Source organism: Carassius carassius, chromosome 33 (assembly GCF_963082965.1).
Source record: "Carassius carassius chromosome 33, fCarCar2.1, whole genome shotgun sequence".
NCBI lineage: Eukaryota > Metazoa > Chordata > Actinopteri > Cypriniformes > Cyprinidae > Carassius > Carassius carassius.
This window is the reverse complement of record NC_081787.1, coordinates 6,071,371-6,089,074: the sequence shown is the minus strand read 5'-3', so window position 1 is coordinate 6,089,074 and position 17,704 is coordinate 6,071,371. Positions and strand designations below refer to the sequence as shown.

The window sequence follows — 17,704 nt, the reverse complement described above, 5'->3', positions numbered from 1 at the left end:
ATAATACACAATAACATCCTTTAACGTATAACCTTTACTAAATAAAAAAAAAATAGATTTGCCAGTTCCATCCAGAAGTTTGTGACAGTTTTACATTCAAAGAACAAATGAGTCAACAGCTCTCTCACACTTATACAAAAGGAACATAAACCATCAACATCAGATAATCTATAATAATTATCTGATAATAATCTAATATAATTCATCTATAATTTAACAGGACAAATGGTGTGCAAAATGTAAAAATGAGCTTCTTTTGTTTTATCCAATATTAAAGAGTATAAGTCAAAAATAAAAAATAAAAATAAAAATCCTCTAGGTGCTATTTTATTTAGTTTCACAGACAGTGCGGTATCGCAAACAGTTGTCAGGTAGCATTGCGTCATTATAGTGGGCGGGCTTAACGGGCTTTAACAGAAGTACTCTTTCACCACATGCCCACGCTCATTGGCTCTGGTGTCGGACTAGCACAGCCGTCACAAAAATTGATTGGCCTTCGCTCAACTCTGAGACCCACCTCCCTAACGCTCTGATTGGACGGCATCACTGTGGAAGCGTCAGTCAATAGTTTTCTCGCTTAGTGACACTGCGGCTGTTTGTCCGGACATGTAGAGCTCACAGCGGCTTGGCCTTTGTTAGCGAGTCGGTGAGAAGAACCAAGGAAGCCAGAGCAGCCGCATTCATGCACATACAAGGAGGAAAATGATCATCTGCACGAAAAAAATGGATTATCGCTTTGGAACCCAGTGCCAGTTCATTCAAAATCAGGTAACATACATATAACGTTATATATATAGTTATATGACTGAAGTGAAGATAATAACTGTAACTTAACGTTAAACCATAGCTGTATCTAGACTCTTGCTGGGAAGTTTTAAAGTTGACAGTTCATCTAACGTTAACTTACTTAACGTTAGCTAAAGCAGCGACTCTTTAATATCGTTCATTCATTCATGTTTAAAACGCTTCTCAAACGTGTAACTTACGTGTATAATTTTTTTGAATACATATTCAAGAGTCCCTCAATGAAAGAAAGTCTCGCCGTAAATAATAACCGTTATTTTCAAACACGAATGTCATGATTCACAACGCCGATTCATTGAGTTAATTATTTAATGTTCCTGAAATCAACTTCATTTTTGACAAGATAAAACTGTTTTCACCTTATAAAGCTGCTAGTTACTGTTAATTTTACTTATACTTAACGTTTGAGCTGCAATAGTGATCCTATTATCATATTTTGTTTTGTATTTTATGGAATGAAAAGCTTTCTATCGCAAATCTATTGCATTTATGACAAAGAGTAATATATGTTTATTTGGCGTGTATATGCTTAGTTCATACTTCTATTGTGTTCATATGGCCTTTTGTTTTATATTGCAACTGTTATGTTGACTAGTCATAAAGGTGTGCATTTGAAAACCCTGTTGTTGAATATGTAATGTATTAAAAGCAAAGCTTCACGAGGATTTAAGACTGCAGTCTGGGACAATCTCGAAAGCCTTTGGTGTAGATTAAGCCTTGGTTTTGGTTTTACCAGAGATCTCAACCTACATGACCTCAAGCTTTTCTACTGATGCTGCTCCTGGCATGTTTAAGTTTTGTAGGACTGAGCCTTTTGTTGAGTTGTTTTTAAGATGAATCCCTTTTTTTATACACGAAGAAAAACTGATCTAACGTTAGTGTTATCGGGTCGTATCGACGAAGGAACATTCATTTTTTGAATATTCAACTCGTTATTTTCTTTCAATTTTTTTTTCTTCATTGTGTATTTATTACTCCTCTTTAAGTATAATCTGCTTGCGTATAAGCTTTTATGAAAATGAAAATCTGTAATTTGTCTGTAGCGCTGTCGTGGTGTAATTTTTCGCAGAACACAAAGCCCTTTGTCGTTACAACCGTAAGCCGTGATACGACAATCTGCAGGGAAGATGCATTTATTAAAAAATTTTCATGCTTTACTCTTGTTGTGTGTGTTTTCTCTTTTTCCCGTTTGTATGATGTGATGCTGATGTACTGCCAATCAAAGTTGTTTTTCTTCCCTTTCGCCTGCAGTACCTCCCGCAGCCTGCGGGGGCCGCTGCTGTGACGGCGCTGCTCCGCATAGAGGAGAACAATAGAGGAATGTGTCATTTAAACATTTCTCAGAAATATGCTTTCATTTGCCAGCCCATAAAAAATCCCCTAGGCTTTTTCTTGGAATGTTAACATTATAAACTCGTTTTCTTTTTCCCCTCAACTAACCACTGGTCCATTTGTAAGTGAGAAGTATTATAATGGCATTGTATGTGTTCCAAAGCTCCCTGATGTCTTTCACTTAGAGAGCATTTTTTTAATGCCCTGACTCCTGACTATGCTGCTTTTGTAACCTCGTCAGAACAGTATGGTAAAATTAGTTTAAAATATGTAATGCATTGGCAATCTATTATGTAGCTTACACACACACACACACACACACACACACACACATATGTTTGAGGCATAACTGACCATGATTGACTTCTGGAATTGAAGACCACAAAGCACAAAGATAACAAAATATCTGACATAACTGATTTCACTAGCAAACCTTTGCCTTTCCAAATGCAAATGTGATTCATCAATAATCTGCCTTCACTTCAATGTCCGTCATATGCAAGCTGCTGAATGTTTATGTAAATTTCAGTCTTCCTGGGCATCTGACTGCATCCATATGTGGATTGCCGTGTTCATCTGTTTCTGTGTGTGTGTGTGTGTGTGTTTGCTGCCGGCCTTGTTTCAGTCCAACCCCCAGTGAGGTGCAGCTGGCTGTTTTGTTCTTCCTAGCTTCCAGGTTGGCAAGCCAAAATAGAGTTTCCTTTGTAGAGAGGGAGTGTGATGGGGTTTGTGCAACAGCAGTTGGGAATTTGGGAACATTTGCGCAAGTCAAGGACTGAGCCCTTCAGGCCTTCTGAGAATGCAGATTGAATATCGCATCTCGCTCTTATTCTGGACTCAGGCCCTGAACTGAAGCCCCCTGTCATTTAGAGCCTCATGTTTAGAGTGTCCTCAAATGACAAAAGACGAGCGGTAGGCTTATGTTTGTCTGTTTTATTTAAGTGGTGATATGTCCCACAATTAAAGGGATGGTTCATCCACACAAAAAAAATTCTGGCTTCAGTTTCAAGCCTGTATGACCTACTTTCTACTGCAAAACACAGAAGACAATATTTTAAAGAATGTTGCAGGTAAACAAACAGTTATGGTGGTCAATAACTTTCATTGTATAGACAAAAAAATAAAAATTAAACAGGGTGAGGAAATTATGATAAAATGAAATTTTTGGGTGAGCTATCCCTTCAACGCCTCTATTCCACTTTTAGGTTTTATATTTGTGTGTGTGTTTGTGTTTGACCAGCTTGAATAAACACATGAACTCATTCAAATCTCAACGCAAGAGTACATGCAAATGTATTCAAATCTAAACACGGTTTTGTTTGTTCATGGAGAGATCTTGCGCTTTATTGTATCTTTAATATCTCACACAGATGTGGCTTTCTGTAGCACTTAAACTTGTTTTAATCAAACAAATAACTGAATTATTATGTAAAGGCCATGTATGCTTTCATTGTTCATGGAAACAGGAATTATGATTGCCGAAAGTGGCACCTTTACCCAATAAACAAAATTTCAGCTGAATTTGAGGGACTCGCCAAGAGGAAATGATACTGACTTCCTGTTTCGTTTTGACTGTTGGTAAAGACACGTCGTTGCATGTTACTGGTGCTGATGAGGCCTCCTGTATTGACAAAAAAAAATTCCTCGTTTCAAATCAACCCCACACTGTTGACCATGAGCTGTGTGCTGTTGTTATTTATTAACTTTATAAACCCTAATTGACAAGTTAAACCAACATCATCTGTTAATTGCATCTTGGTATCTTATATATACATAAACCTTGGTTAACAGCATCTGCTGCAGGGTTTCATTGAGGCACATCTGTGTGGGTGTGTGAGCGTCTCATATGACTTGCATTAGTCTCTAATTTCCCTCTGAAGTTTCATTAGTAGTTAATTGCAAGTTGTTCTGTCTCATTCCAGGGACACAGATTCCCTCTTGCGATTTTCCGCAGCTGCTCATACAGGCTTTGAAATTAACACTCTGTATTGAACCACAATAGCATGATGAATATATCTGTATTTCCAGTTGCCTGTTTTTCTGGGTCACCACTGAGGAGTTTTGGGCTCTGAGACATGTGATCTGTTTACCAGGGAAAGTGCACCAGTGTTCCATTGGAGACTAGTGTTTGAACTGTTGCTTGAGGCTGACCTCAACATCTTAGTCTATTTGAAATGATTTGTCCCAAAGTGTGCTGTGCTTTATTGCCAATTTGGTTCTAGGCTGACCGTATTTTCACTTCTGTATTCAGCGCAAAATGCTTAGGGTATCTAAACAATAGGTGTTTCCCAATTCACGTGCTCATGCACTATTCTATGCCATTTTAAAGTAAATAGAGCGAGTGCACTAAACAAAAATACTTTTAAACAATTTTCACTCCGAAATTGCTAGTAGCTAAATTTGACGATTAAAGAAATGACAAGTAAAGCACTTGAAGTTTAACATGACATTTTAAAGTAGAAATACCGAAACAGTATTTTCTTGTAAAATGTATAATAATAATTATTGTTTTATCTGAAAAAAGAAAATTCGCAGTAGTATGTTAATGGGGAAGGAAGATGAAATGTTGGTGAAGCGACACACAGAACATGCAGAGCTTTTAGTGACACTGACCTGATCATCTAGATATTGGCTAAATATTAATTTGCTCAAGTTTATTATCAATATTGTGGATTATTTCCCAGTACAGTGGGAAACAATCCTAGAATGTGATATTAAATCAGTTATAGTGTTTGTCTGTGAGAGGGTGGCTTTCGTTTCTTCCTTCGAGTAAACCGCTGCTCCGGGGTCTGGCTTGAGTTAGTCATGACGATGACGGGGGTCGGTTACACTTTCTGGGGTGGGGGGAGAGAAGAGGTTGAGCTCTGATTGAACGCAAACATGAAAGTGGTCACGTATTGACTGAAATCTTGTTACATAGTTACAGGGGACAACTGAGTGCTGTGGCCAAAACAGCTCTGGGCCATCATAACTCTTCCTGACAGTACTGAGGATTCACACTGACAGCACGGCACATACTGCACCAAAAATCACTATACATTTTGTGTCTCCAGATACCACTTAAAGTCACATTAAAGAATTGATATTATTTAGCCAGCTGAAAGTCTGTTCACTTTCTTCATTCGTTATTGTTGGGGAAAATATGTGGCTAACAAATTACACCCAGGCCTATGGATTGCCTGACAGAAAGGAAAGGGTTATAAATAGTTCCTGGAGGACAGCTGAGATAGCACATGCATAGAAAAGAAAGAAAAACCTTTCCTGCACAAGGGACACCAGAAATTAACAGATCACAGCGTTTTGTTTTTGATTTTTTATGCAGAACGTCATAAAAATCTCTCCAGACAGGTTCCTCAAGTAAATATTCATGAAAAGGAATGATTTTAAAAACTAGACTAAGCCCTCGGTCAATATTTACTTCTTAACCCAATTTAACATGCATTTCCAATGAAATGTAGTTCTGCATTGCGGTGCAGACAGTGGTTTGTAACTGTTCTGGAAAATGTGTCATCCTAACCTATATTTACTGAGGTATTTGAATACCTGAAACTTAACATTTAATATTTACAATTTTTTTTTTAATGACACTGCATCTGGTTAATGACTAATTTTAAAAGAGGCAACTTAATGAAAAGGAACAAAGACTGTCTTCTATCAAGGAAAAAGATCTGTGTCAATGTGGAGCTGAAAGCTGCGATATGTTTCTGCCCGAGATACAGGTGTCTTGTCATTCAACAGACTTGAGGCTTGCGAAACATGTGCAAGCAAAACATGCCATACAAAGCATCACAGACTAACGTTACAGTAACCTAGAAAGTCTGGCATTTAGATACTCCAGATCAAGTGCCTATCACAGTCTATTTTTGCATAACTTCCATAGGTTTGTTGTGTCCCGAATGACACACTACACTACACACTCTGCTTTCATTCTCTGCTGACTAGTATATGAAGATTTATAAGGTTATTTTTTCATCCAACACTATAATAGCCCATCCCATGTGCTACATAAAGAAAAGTTGCAGCAGTGCATGAAATGTTCAACATTCCATACTTCATTTTTTTAGGATAAGTACATCCAGGGGCGGACTGGCCATCGGGAGCACCGGTACATTTCCCGGTGGCCTGACGGTCATTCTGGCCTTCCGGTTGCGGCTGTGCAGTCGATCAGACTGACGTGCAATAGGCTGTTAATGTATGCAACTGCGAATTAATTGACGGTTTTATGAATCTACGAATCAGGCGATCACGGAGTGAAAATGACACCACCACATGACTAAACATCAGGGAAGCACTGCTTAATTGGCTATATCTAGAGGCAGGCTTTATCCATAGACAGTAAAAGAAATGGACACAGCGACCCCATTGGAACTCAATTGAGACAAGTGAAGCCCATTTTTAGCGATTTTTAGCACTTCCGTTTCTGACGCGCAGACTCAAACTAAGCTTGATGATGTCAGCAACCTGTCTGACAGACGTAAATCTTCTAGTAGCTGTGCGTGCAAACTGCCATCGTTAATCTTGCAGAGACGGCGAGCTTGAGCGGGGAGTTCTTTGGTGTGAGTGAGCAGGAGTAAGTATTCTGAAATATTTTGTCCCGTTGCTTTTATGGACTCTATATCTATGGGCTTCTCTCTTGACGTCTCCCCGATTGCCTGCGAGCTTCTCCTCCTGTCTGTACGGTAATTTCTCTACTGTGCGACAGAAAGTCGAGTGGTTATGACACAACCGGTTTTTTACAAAAACTGTTTCTACGGGGCCATAATGTAACATAGAAGGTAATGGAGCCCTTTATACATTGTCGTGTATCTTTAGAAATAAATAATGGACAAATGGAGTCTTTAAACGCCTCAGATGTAAAGTTATTCACTGTCAAAGTGACGCCAAAATGAATGAGAGTCAATGGGATGCTAACGCAAGTGAAGTTCTGCTACAAGATGGCGGCACGCGGCCGACTTCAACTTCCGGTCGACTTCCTTCCCGCCTGGCTTTATCTTCGAAAATCGCGCAAAAAAATGGAGCCGTAAACGCAAAGGAGGAGCAGAGAGGGAACGTACAAAAAGGAGAAAAGCCCTGGCCACAGATCCCAGCCATGTTCGCCAGTAAGGGAGCAGGTCGTTCAGAATTACATTTATATTTAGTAGGGATGGGACGGTTCACTGAAAAAAACGAACCGTTCAGTTTACCACACACGTTTCTGCACGCGCTGAGACCGCTGTTCAACTTAAAAATGACAAACCATCTGTAATATGGTTTACTATAAATAGCACGTAAAACAAACAGGGTTCAGCTAATATATGTTTCTGCTGATGGAAGCGCATTCTGGATTCCCAGACATTACAACAGCAATGAGAAAAAAAAAAAAAAAACCTGGACAAATTCAATACTAATACGAACACTGTATCAGTGCATTCTCTTAAAGTGACAGTCTTTATATTAATCGAACAGCAACAACAAAGAAATCACTCACTGCTCTTGATTAAAAAACTTTTTTAACTTTAATAAAGAATAATCTTTCATTTATACTCCAAAATGCAATGCTGTTTTACATTTGATTATTTTATTTAATTTCTGTACCTAAAAACTAATGCAAGACCTACCTAAAAAAAACCCTGAAAGTTAGTTTATTTTATTTGTATCTTTACTCTGTTGTATTTATTTGTGCTGTTGCTTGTAGTTAGAATATTCTTAATAATATGATAATATATATATATATATATATATATATATATATATATATATGAAAGTATAGTTTTTCCATAAACATAGCACATACAACGGTACCGAAACCGTGACTCTAAAACCGTGAAACAAACCGAACTGTGAAAAAGTTGAACTGTTCCACCCTAATATTTACATAATCATTTTGCAGATGGACGCTTTCATTCAAATTGAATTACAATAGATAAAATCTATTTAAAAAACAGTATTTTTTTAGTGCCAAAAAAATTGACCAGAAATTGATTTTCCATTTCTAGCCTACAATATGTAGCCTAGTGTACAATGGTTATTTATTTTGAAGGTGACGAAGGAAGCAACAGTAGCAGTAGTGCTGCTAGTGCTCCTGCTGATGAACAAGAGAGGGTGGACAGTTCAGCTTTTGAGTCAGAGCAGGAACCTTAAGGTAAAGTTTAAGCTATAAGCAAAACTAAACATGCTGGCTATACTCTTAGAAAAATATGTGCTTTTATGATTTATAAGGTCATCAGTAGTAGGACTGTGATCATTGGGACATACAATTGATGGCTGCATAATTAATATAGATTATTGAAAGTGCTTATTTCATATTGCAGAGAAACTCAATGTGCAGAGTGAGAAAGGGGGATTTAGGGAAAGATGATAGAGACAGTGAATGCCTTGATACTTCTTGATGCTTCATTTGATTATTTTACCTGTCCACAGTCTAAGGATTTTGATTTATTTTTTAAGTATAACCCAATTCAAACAACTGAAAGAGCCCAAGAGTTTAGCAGTCTGGTGGACACATGAATTGGGTGGAGGTGACTGCAGCAACAGAGGTGGCCTGGGGTGAAGTCAAATTCCCGGCCTGATTTACTGTCCCAGTCCGCCACTGAGTACATCATCAAGGTATTTGAAGTGCACTTTTTCCTTTTTGGAATTTCCAGTGTTAATGGTATGTGATAAATATCAATATCAAATCAGGGCTCTAGACTGCAACAATTGTTTTGAGAACGTGCGTGTTCAAATTTGACGTGGTCGCCTTTGTGCGTGTGCATGGTCTAGGCTGCTCCAAAGCGTCTGCTCTGCTCCATACAGCGCGCGCTGCAGAGTCACAGCAAAGTGCAGCAGGAGTCCGATTTCACTGATCACATGAAGAGACGGAGAGAGGCGCTTTCATTGCGAGCACTTTGGGTGTATAGCCTGGATTATATTAAACAGGAAGTGTTTGTCCGACCTCAACAAGTTTTCAAGGGGATGCAGAAGTTTTGCGAGCGAACCATTTAAACACCTTAAAGTTCCGTTGAACTTCGATAATGTGACATATTTCTGTGTGTAATCCCCATGTTATCCCCAGCCACTTAGCCATTGTTACATCATCAGAAAAGTTAAGTAGTTTCAAAGTCGAGACTGTAACAGTTTGGTGCACAATAATAAAAAAAGGGGAAAAAATGATTAAAAATGTTCTCTTCCTCTAGTTCAGTGCAACCCTTTTTCACCGGTCTGCTTCTGTTTGCTTCAGTCTCCAGTCTCCTGCTTCTTCCTCTGCTCTCTCTCTCTCTCTGTGAGGCACTCAAACAGGAGGGGAATGGGCAGGATTTCCATAATCCCACAGTCAGACACAAAGCAGGCCAAAGGCGCAAGCACAAGGCCTTCACAGTCAGCATTTAAAAACATGAAGACATGTATCAGCAGATCTCCTTAACACCAGTCAAACAAGGATATCAAGGACATTGTATTTGCGATTTTTCACTTTGATTTCCTTTCCACAAATTGTCTAAAACAGGCTCCCTTTGCTACATATGGACAATTAAAGCACAATTCACAAGTCGTGCCTGTTATTTATACATGGGTATGGTGTCAGTAGACGTTTTTATAATCTGGATGTATTTTTCCACCTCTTGGGGTGGAAAATTGGGAGATTGAGCTGTCTTGTTGTCTGTACACTAAAGAATATCTATTACTGTCCATACCCACAGGACCCGCTGTGTTTGTTTGCTACTATGATGAATGCTGCAATACTAGTAAATGTTATTTTAAGGTGGTTTCTGGTTACATTGACTATGAAATCCGTTTTTATTTTTCTGGACTTTGTTTTAATGGCAAAATTAGTTTATAAATAAAAAAATAAAAAAAACTTTTTTTTAGGGCTCTATTTTGTCTTATTTTCCTTTTCATGATAAACAAATGAAGGCATAAAACATTAAAACAAATTTTCTTGTAAGCCAGTAAAAATTAAACTTTTTTTTGTGCTGCACAACAGATGAACTGTTAAAACATGGAAGAAAAATTGTGATTTATTCCTTAAAATTGTTCTAATTGTTTTTCATTAGTAGTAGTAGTATTATAAGATGTACATTATACTGTACAAAAGTAATATATTTCTGACACAATTTCTTCAAGTTTAACAAGGCTTTTATTTTGACAGGTTGTCATCAAGAGTTCTGTTTATGTGTAAATGATATGATGACAGTTTTTCTAAAATGAAACGGTCAAAAGCTCATGAAGTGCTGTTCATATGTTCATATCCTCATTTAGTGAGATGACAGAGCATCACGCTCGCTTCAGTGTGTGTTGTAAATGAAACCATTCATTCACACAGACACACTGAACATGCAGGATTCTTGTTTAAAAGGCTTTTTGCAGCTCAGTATTCACCGGCAATAGCTCATATCGCAATCTGATTTAAGTGAGCCTACCTACTTTAGATTTATTCATCCACAATTTCGCAAATTCTGTGCAATTCCATTTTTATGACTAGATTCTGTATGTATCTTAGGGCTCTACAAAAAAAAAAAAACACACACTGAATGGGTGTTTTTCGTTCACTAAATGCTCTTTTTATCTCCCTTTTGTTTGTCAGATTCTCATAGCTGTTTTGTTCTTTTTGGCAGGTGATGGTGAACTCCGAAAAAGACCGTGCTTCTCTCTTGTGTATGAAGGCTCTGGCCAACAGGGGGCGTCTGGACACCGTGTCTCAGCAGATGGCCTCTCACCCACAGTATCTGGAAAGTTTCCTTCGCACACAGCACTACATCCTCTATATGGATGGCCCATTGCCCCAGCCCTACCGCCACTACATTGCCATCATGGTAAGAACAGAACGAACATGCTCTACAGTCAATCTCAGGCTCAAATAATATCTCAGTGTATTTGATGAAAATGTATTTGTGTTTCAGGCTGCAGCGCGGCATCACTGTAGGTACCTGGTGTCTCTGCACTCGGCTCAGTTTCTGCGTGTTGGTGGAGACCCGTTATGGCTTCAGGGGTTGGAGGCCGCACCCCTGCGTCTACAGCACCTTGATCACATCAACAAGGTCCTGGCCCATCAGCCTTGGCTCACGGCACGCTCTCACATACAGGCCCTGCTCAAGACAGGAGAGCAGTGCTGGTCTCTGGCAGAGCTGGTTCAAGCTGTGGTTCTGCTGGCCCACTGTCACTCCCTCTGCAGTTTCATTTTCGGTTCTGGTTCTGACTCGGACACCACTCCCACTCCCAGAGTGCATCACGGCACTCCTCCTGGCTACTGTCTCTGTGACGCTGCCAATGGCAACACCGCTTTTTCGCCACCCCCTGCTGGACCCACAGAGAAGGCACCACGACGAAGGGTACAGATGATCATTCACAACAGTTTCAGTTGCTTAAAAGAGCTTTTGATTCTAAATAAAGGTTGTGTGGACAACTAATCTCATACATTGTACAGCAAAGAGTTGTCACAGTATGAAAATGTCAGTAGTCATTACTCATACCAGGAAGATTTCAAATCAATTTGTTATTTAACATTAATTTTAAATGTGATATTACTGTCTTAACTTTTTAAATAAAATAGCATTTAAAATAAAATAGTAGTTTTTAAGAATTTCTCAATTACAAAAACATTGCTTAAAATTTTAAGTAAAAGAAACAATCAGTAATAACAGAGAAAAAAATCAAATCAATTCAAGTATTATTTTTAAGTGCCCTTGGTGAGCATAAGAGGCGTCTTTCATAAAAAATATGGTAGTGTAAAATAAACTACTTTAGTTATATCACAAAAACTACAAATAAACAAATTCTACAAAAATTAATACATAAAAAAATACATCTTCCTGCTCTTCTGTAATTTTCATAATGTACTGATAGATATATATAATGTACCATATCAGCTTGGTACTTAATTAACAATATGTGTGAAGTCAGTTTTATAATACAGGCATGACCTGCATGGTTTGTTCTTAATATCTGGCTCTTTTTTAGTCCTTAGACTCCAGCTGTGAAGTTGCTTGCCTTCTAGAACAAATAAAAAAATCACAAGAGGAGATCAAGGAAAGAAAAGGAGACCGACTCCATTCACAGACACTCCTACATGCAGGTAAGATGTTGTTCATCAGTTTAAAGTCAGTGTGTCATGTAACCATGTTTCCCAATGCTGCTGTAAACAGGATGTGTAATTTTGGATTGGGTTGAGTGTTTAGAGAGTTTATTTTTACACAAGGGCTTTTTCTTGTGTATATATCACTCCCTCATGGACCCTCTTTCGTAACTTGCCTCTCTCTTTCTCAAATGCAACTCCATATCAGATGTGGAGCAGGAGGACGAGGCAGTGTTCTCTGCGGACCCCTCCCGCTTCGTCACAGACCCAGAATTCGGCTACCAGGAATTTGCCAGACGGGAGGAGGACCATTTCCAAGTATTCCGGGTGCAGGTGGGGACAGAGACTTTGCATTGGGTGTCACCTAGCAAAAGTAGCATAAAAGGGTATTAAGGGTCAGAATTACAGCTCATGGCCTTCCTTTCTCAAGACTGTCAGCACTTAACGTTATTCTCAAAACCTGGCTACATATTCTACATTTGATTGGAATGGGAGTTGTATGCCACTCCTATAGTGAAATAGATATATGTGTGTGTGTGTGTGTGTGTGTTTAATTATTTTAAATATATATATTTTAAAATAGTTTGTTTTATAACAAGTTATATTTTGAATTTTGGGGTCATAAATAAATAAATACCTTTATTCAGGAAGAATGCATTATATTGATCAAAACTAAGAGTACATTTATAGTGTAACTAAAATATTTTAAATAAATGCTGTTCTTTTCAATTAATAAAAAACTTAAAGACTTGATGATAATATTCATAATAATAAATGTTGACCCTAATGACCCCAAATTTTTGAATGGTAGTTTATATATGGAAAGAACTGTAAGTTTGTAGGTTTTTTTTTTTTTTTTTTTTTGTTATTTTCTCCCAAAAAAAATATTTGGAGAAACCTGTTTAAAAAGGTAATTTACACCAATGATGCAGAAATGATGCACTTGACCTTTAACAGACTTGAATATACTGCAGTACATTGATGTTATGAATGCTTGATTTATTTGTCTGTCTGTGCAGGACTATTCATGGGAGGATCACGGCTTCTCATTGGTGAACAGGCTCTACTCTGATATAGGGCACTTGTTAGATGAGCGATTTCGCAGTGTGGCCTCCCTCCCTTTCCCTCACAGCCCCGATCTCAAACGAGCCATCTGGAACTACATTCATTGTATCTACGGCATCAGGTACCTTGGCCTTGGCAAAATTTTCGCAATTTTGCATTTCGGTGCCAGTTTGCATTCTGAATACAAAAGAAACACGAAATTAAATATAATGACAAGCTTTCAACTCCATAATCACTCCTTGTGACTCATCAACTACTTTTGAGAATGCTTAAAAAAGGCACAAAAACAAAGCACTTACATTGACACGTTTGCCCTCAGATATGATGACTACGATTATGGGGAAGTCAACCGACTACTTGAGCGTGGACTGAAACTTTATATTAAAGCTGTGGCCTGCTATCCCGACTCCAGAAAGACCCCTCTATGCCCACTGTCCTGGGCTCCTGTCAAAGCTTCAGACAAGGTGATTTTCTATCAAAACTTGTGCTGTGTACACTTCAGTAACATCTACTTAAAGCCTAATGTATCATATTTGATGCACAAAATCTTTCAATTATCTTCGACTGATATTGGTTTTCGATATTGTTTTTTTTATCATGGAAAGCAGGGGGGCAGATAGTCGATATAAAGCCGATATGTGTGTGTGTGTGTGTGTATATATATATATATATATTCATATTTAAGAAATTTGAAATCATTTGACATGGATTAAAAAATAAATGTGTAAAAAAAAATAATTATACTTTAGATGACAAAGTATTTTTCACAAATAATTAAATATTTAATAAAAAATATAATTAAAAAGGATGTAACCACTGTAATCAACGGGTCACTCAGGCAAATGCATAAAGCGCAGGATAATTTGAAATCATGTTTAAAGTTTAAAGCATTTAATTCACATGGACCGACCGTCACACAGAGAACATGCGATCATGCTGGATAAAAATGCACACTTCACAAGATCTCACAGCTGGATTCGACTAAGTTTGCAAGATTTATGTCATTCAAAGATTTGTTTAAATGAAATAAATGCGTATTTGCTTAATGCAGATGGCAAACGAGAAAGTATTATAATGTTTGCCTTTCTATTACTAATAATATAAAAGCAATCATTATAATACTTTTTGTATACATTAAATCCTTTGTTTAACAATTCTATTGGATTATTAGTCAGACTTCTGTATTAGACAGAACTGTTAACAACGACAGTAAACAAGAGAGAGAGTGTTATCACTGTGTGCGCTCAGGCGCTGCATTTCTCAGTGCCGTCAAAATAAAAGTCCCTCCTCGAACACATTGGCAAAGCAGAAAAACGTATTGGCCAAAGGCCGATATTTGAAAAATGCCAAAATATCGGCCTTTTCGATATATCGGTTGAACACTAATCATGATCAACTTTACTGAAAAAATTTCACACAATTTACTTCATGCATCCGTCTGACTGATGCATTGTCTTTTGGTATAATTCTAAAAACATCCCTCTTCAGGTTGTCTTTTTGCTGTAAAATCTTATTGTTAGTAAAACTTCAAAAGTTTTTACAGATGTTATTTTTTTTTTTTTTTTTTTTACTATTCATTTTTTCGTCTCTGTCATCAATGTATTGCACTGCATTATGTGTTTTGCCCCCACAATAAAAACTACAGAGCTTTGATCATAATTTTAGCTATGAATTATTATTGGGAGATCTGAGGTGTTTTTTCCTTGTAGAGTGGGAGCTCCATATTATCCTATCTTACTAATGAGCTATAGAAAGCCTGATGTATAAAATATGATACTCAACAACACATGCTTTTAATCTTTTTTTGTTTTTATTAAACCTTTCCATTTAATTTTTGTTATTTTGATCTTGCCATGAAAGTGCTACTAACATGGTGTTAAAAAGTAATAAAATGTATCATTTACTTAAAATGGCTTAAAGTGTTTTAAAACAAATCTTATTGTCGTTTTTGTCTTTTAGGTTCATGTAAATTTGTTAGTGATGGAGGCACGTCTGCAGGCCGAGCTCCTGTACGCGCTCAGAGCCATCACTCAATACATGATCGCATAAGAGCCTTCAGCGCCACAGCGGGACATGGTACAACGAAAGACAAGGCAAAGAAATACAAGCAGAGCTCTATCTCTCCATCTCTGTATTTATTGCCTTTGAGTTTACCGGTGTGACGTAAGGTACTGCTGTGAAACATTTCTTTGCCAAAGGTGAAACTTTAGAAGAAAAAAGGTGCAAAGCGGTCTCTCTCACTGTCCTTTGCATGTTTCTCCTACTTCATTTTGTTTCTTTTGTGTGCGTACTCTTCTTTTTCTACCTTTGATGGTTAATGTGCAATTATTTTTATTCTGTTGTTGTTGTTGTTATTAATGTTTTCCCATTTGTTTTTTGCTGTTACTATTCAATTGACTGACAAAGTGAGAGAGAAATTGTCCAACTGGTCATAGCCAATATGAGTAACTGTTTACAGAAAATGAGTGAGTGGACAAAGGCGCTTTGCTTAACATGGCTTCCAGATATTTCGTTTGAATGTAGAATTGTGAGACCAGAGCAAAATTCAACAAAGAGTAAGAGAAGGTTCAACGGCTGCAACTTTTTTCTTTTTAAATGAGCACTTTTAAGATGGTGTCTATTTATAGAATATCTCCATTTTTCAAGTTTTCAGCTGTGGCTTCTTTCAGCACCAAGGAGGTCATCTAAGTACTGTTTTCACTCGTTTAGATTGATTAGCATTGATGTTGTCTTCCAAAATCTTCCACTCGCTCTTCTCTCTGCATGGGTGTTGTAAGTGATTAAAATGGCTACATTTATAGGATCCATAATTATCATCCGATTCATCTCAGCAGGCATCTAAACCGCTTTACAATGTGAAGATCTAAATTTGACTGGTTCAAAGCAGTGAAATGGAATTGCTTTTTTTAAACTACTTTTCTTTGTGGTCGTGTTTACTTAGGGTGGACAATCGGTTTTACCCGCTCTACACAAACTGGCCAAATTAACACAGTATGTATTTAACTCTATTACATCATATGCTAATTTGGAAAACTGTTCAAATACGGTTAAAAAGTAGGTCTTTAATTTTGATAGGCTGCAGGTAATTTCCCCATTGAAGTGATTCTGAAAGGACCAGCATTTAGCATTTAGGTTAGTGTTGTGCTGGAGTCTCCAGTGAAAACATTTGGATCAGCAACAATTAGGACTTGTTTTAAAATATTTTACCATGTAAAAAGAAAAAGTCACCTTGTAATGTGAAAAGGAGCTCAGAATAAGCTTAAAATGTGATTTTAATGTTGACACGCTGGTGTAGATCAAATGAAGGACTTCTGACAGAGTTATAAGATGCATAAAGGTTCGCGGTCAGCCTTTTTTTTTTGCACTGAACCTTTTGCACAAAACCCTACAAGTGTGGTTGCAGCTGGCAGCTGTTATTGTTACAAAAACGCTTGGAGAAATGATGGCCCCTTCAGTGTCCAGTTTTGTTGACAAGGCCAAATACCTGTACTGTGTTAAACTCTGATCGGTCTGGTTACCTAATTACAGTTGGCAGAATAACTTGGGCAACACCTGTGATTGGTTTTGTGTGTTTATTTTTGAACATTGCATTACTTCTGTTCCTGTTTAAGCATCTTGTCAATTTGAGGGAGGGTGATGTTGTTGGTGTCAATTTTGCTCATGTGTGAACTGTTTAGATTAAGAAACCAAGGTATGTAAATCAGCAGAAATGTGTACAGGAGTCGCAGTCTGTACTGGGCGCGTGGTGCCTTTTGACTACTGATGAATCATTGCTCATCAGTATGGCTAAACTGGACTAAAGTCTCCGAGCTAAGCCTCGTGCTATTGCATTAATTCAAGCTGAGAATGGAAGATGTTCATCATCCGGTTATGCACATCGGGAGGCATTCGTCAGGAGCAGAATAGAACTGTAGCACGGCTATTCTACCTTAATAGTCTTAAATGCTTGTTCTTGAATGGTTGTCTGCCACATACCTGAAACGCGGACACTTCCAGACTGGACACTTCCATCTCAGACTGTGCCTCAGCGCTGGAGACTGAACGAGCATGGCTATTGCCAAAATGTTTATTTACCACGTAAATGTAGGAACTTTAAAAATTTAAACTAAACAAAAGAAAAAAAGAAAAAACTTGAAAAATAAGCAAAAAAAGTTTTGAAATGTGAAAGTGTATTTTTTCTATAAAGACATGCAATACCATCAATGTGTCTTGTTTTCTTTATTTAGTCACTTAGTCTGAAAAAGAAATATTTGTATAGTTTGGATTTAGTAAATTAACTTTATGGATGCAAATAATTCACTCATTTCTTAACTCGATTGGTTTATATTGTCAGAGTGCCAGAGCACTTGGCATGCCAATCATTTGGGAATCCATTTTTAATAATGGCGTCTGAAACTACTAGTGCAATCCTGCCATCTAGTGCCACATCTCTATTCACATTTCTTTGAGGAAAATCACACCAGAAACTCAAATTCA

At 37.6% G+C, this 17,704-nt stretch overlaps 1 protein-coding gene across 1 annotated transcript; it reads left to right on the top strand.

Moving 5' to 3' along the window:
- The first annotated feature begins 561 nt into the window (after positions 1 to 561).
- On the top strand, positions 562 to 17,427 carry LOC132113583 (sestrin-3-like). The gene is made up of 8 exons (XM_059521416.1): positions 562 to 768; positions 10,707 to 10,904; positions 10,992 to 11,420; positions 12,049 to 12,163; positions 12,372 to 12,496; positions 13,183 to 13,349; positions 13,548 to 13,692; positions 15,188 to 17,427. Exons 1-8 carry the CDS (start codon positions 703 to 705, stop codon positions 15,275 to 15,277), a joined length of 1,335 nt encoding a protein of 444 aa, XP_059377399.1. The 5' UTR covers positions 562 to 702; the 3' UTR covers positions 15,278 to 17,427.
- Positions 17,428 to 17,704: the final 277 nt, after the last annotated feature.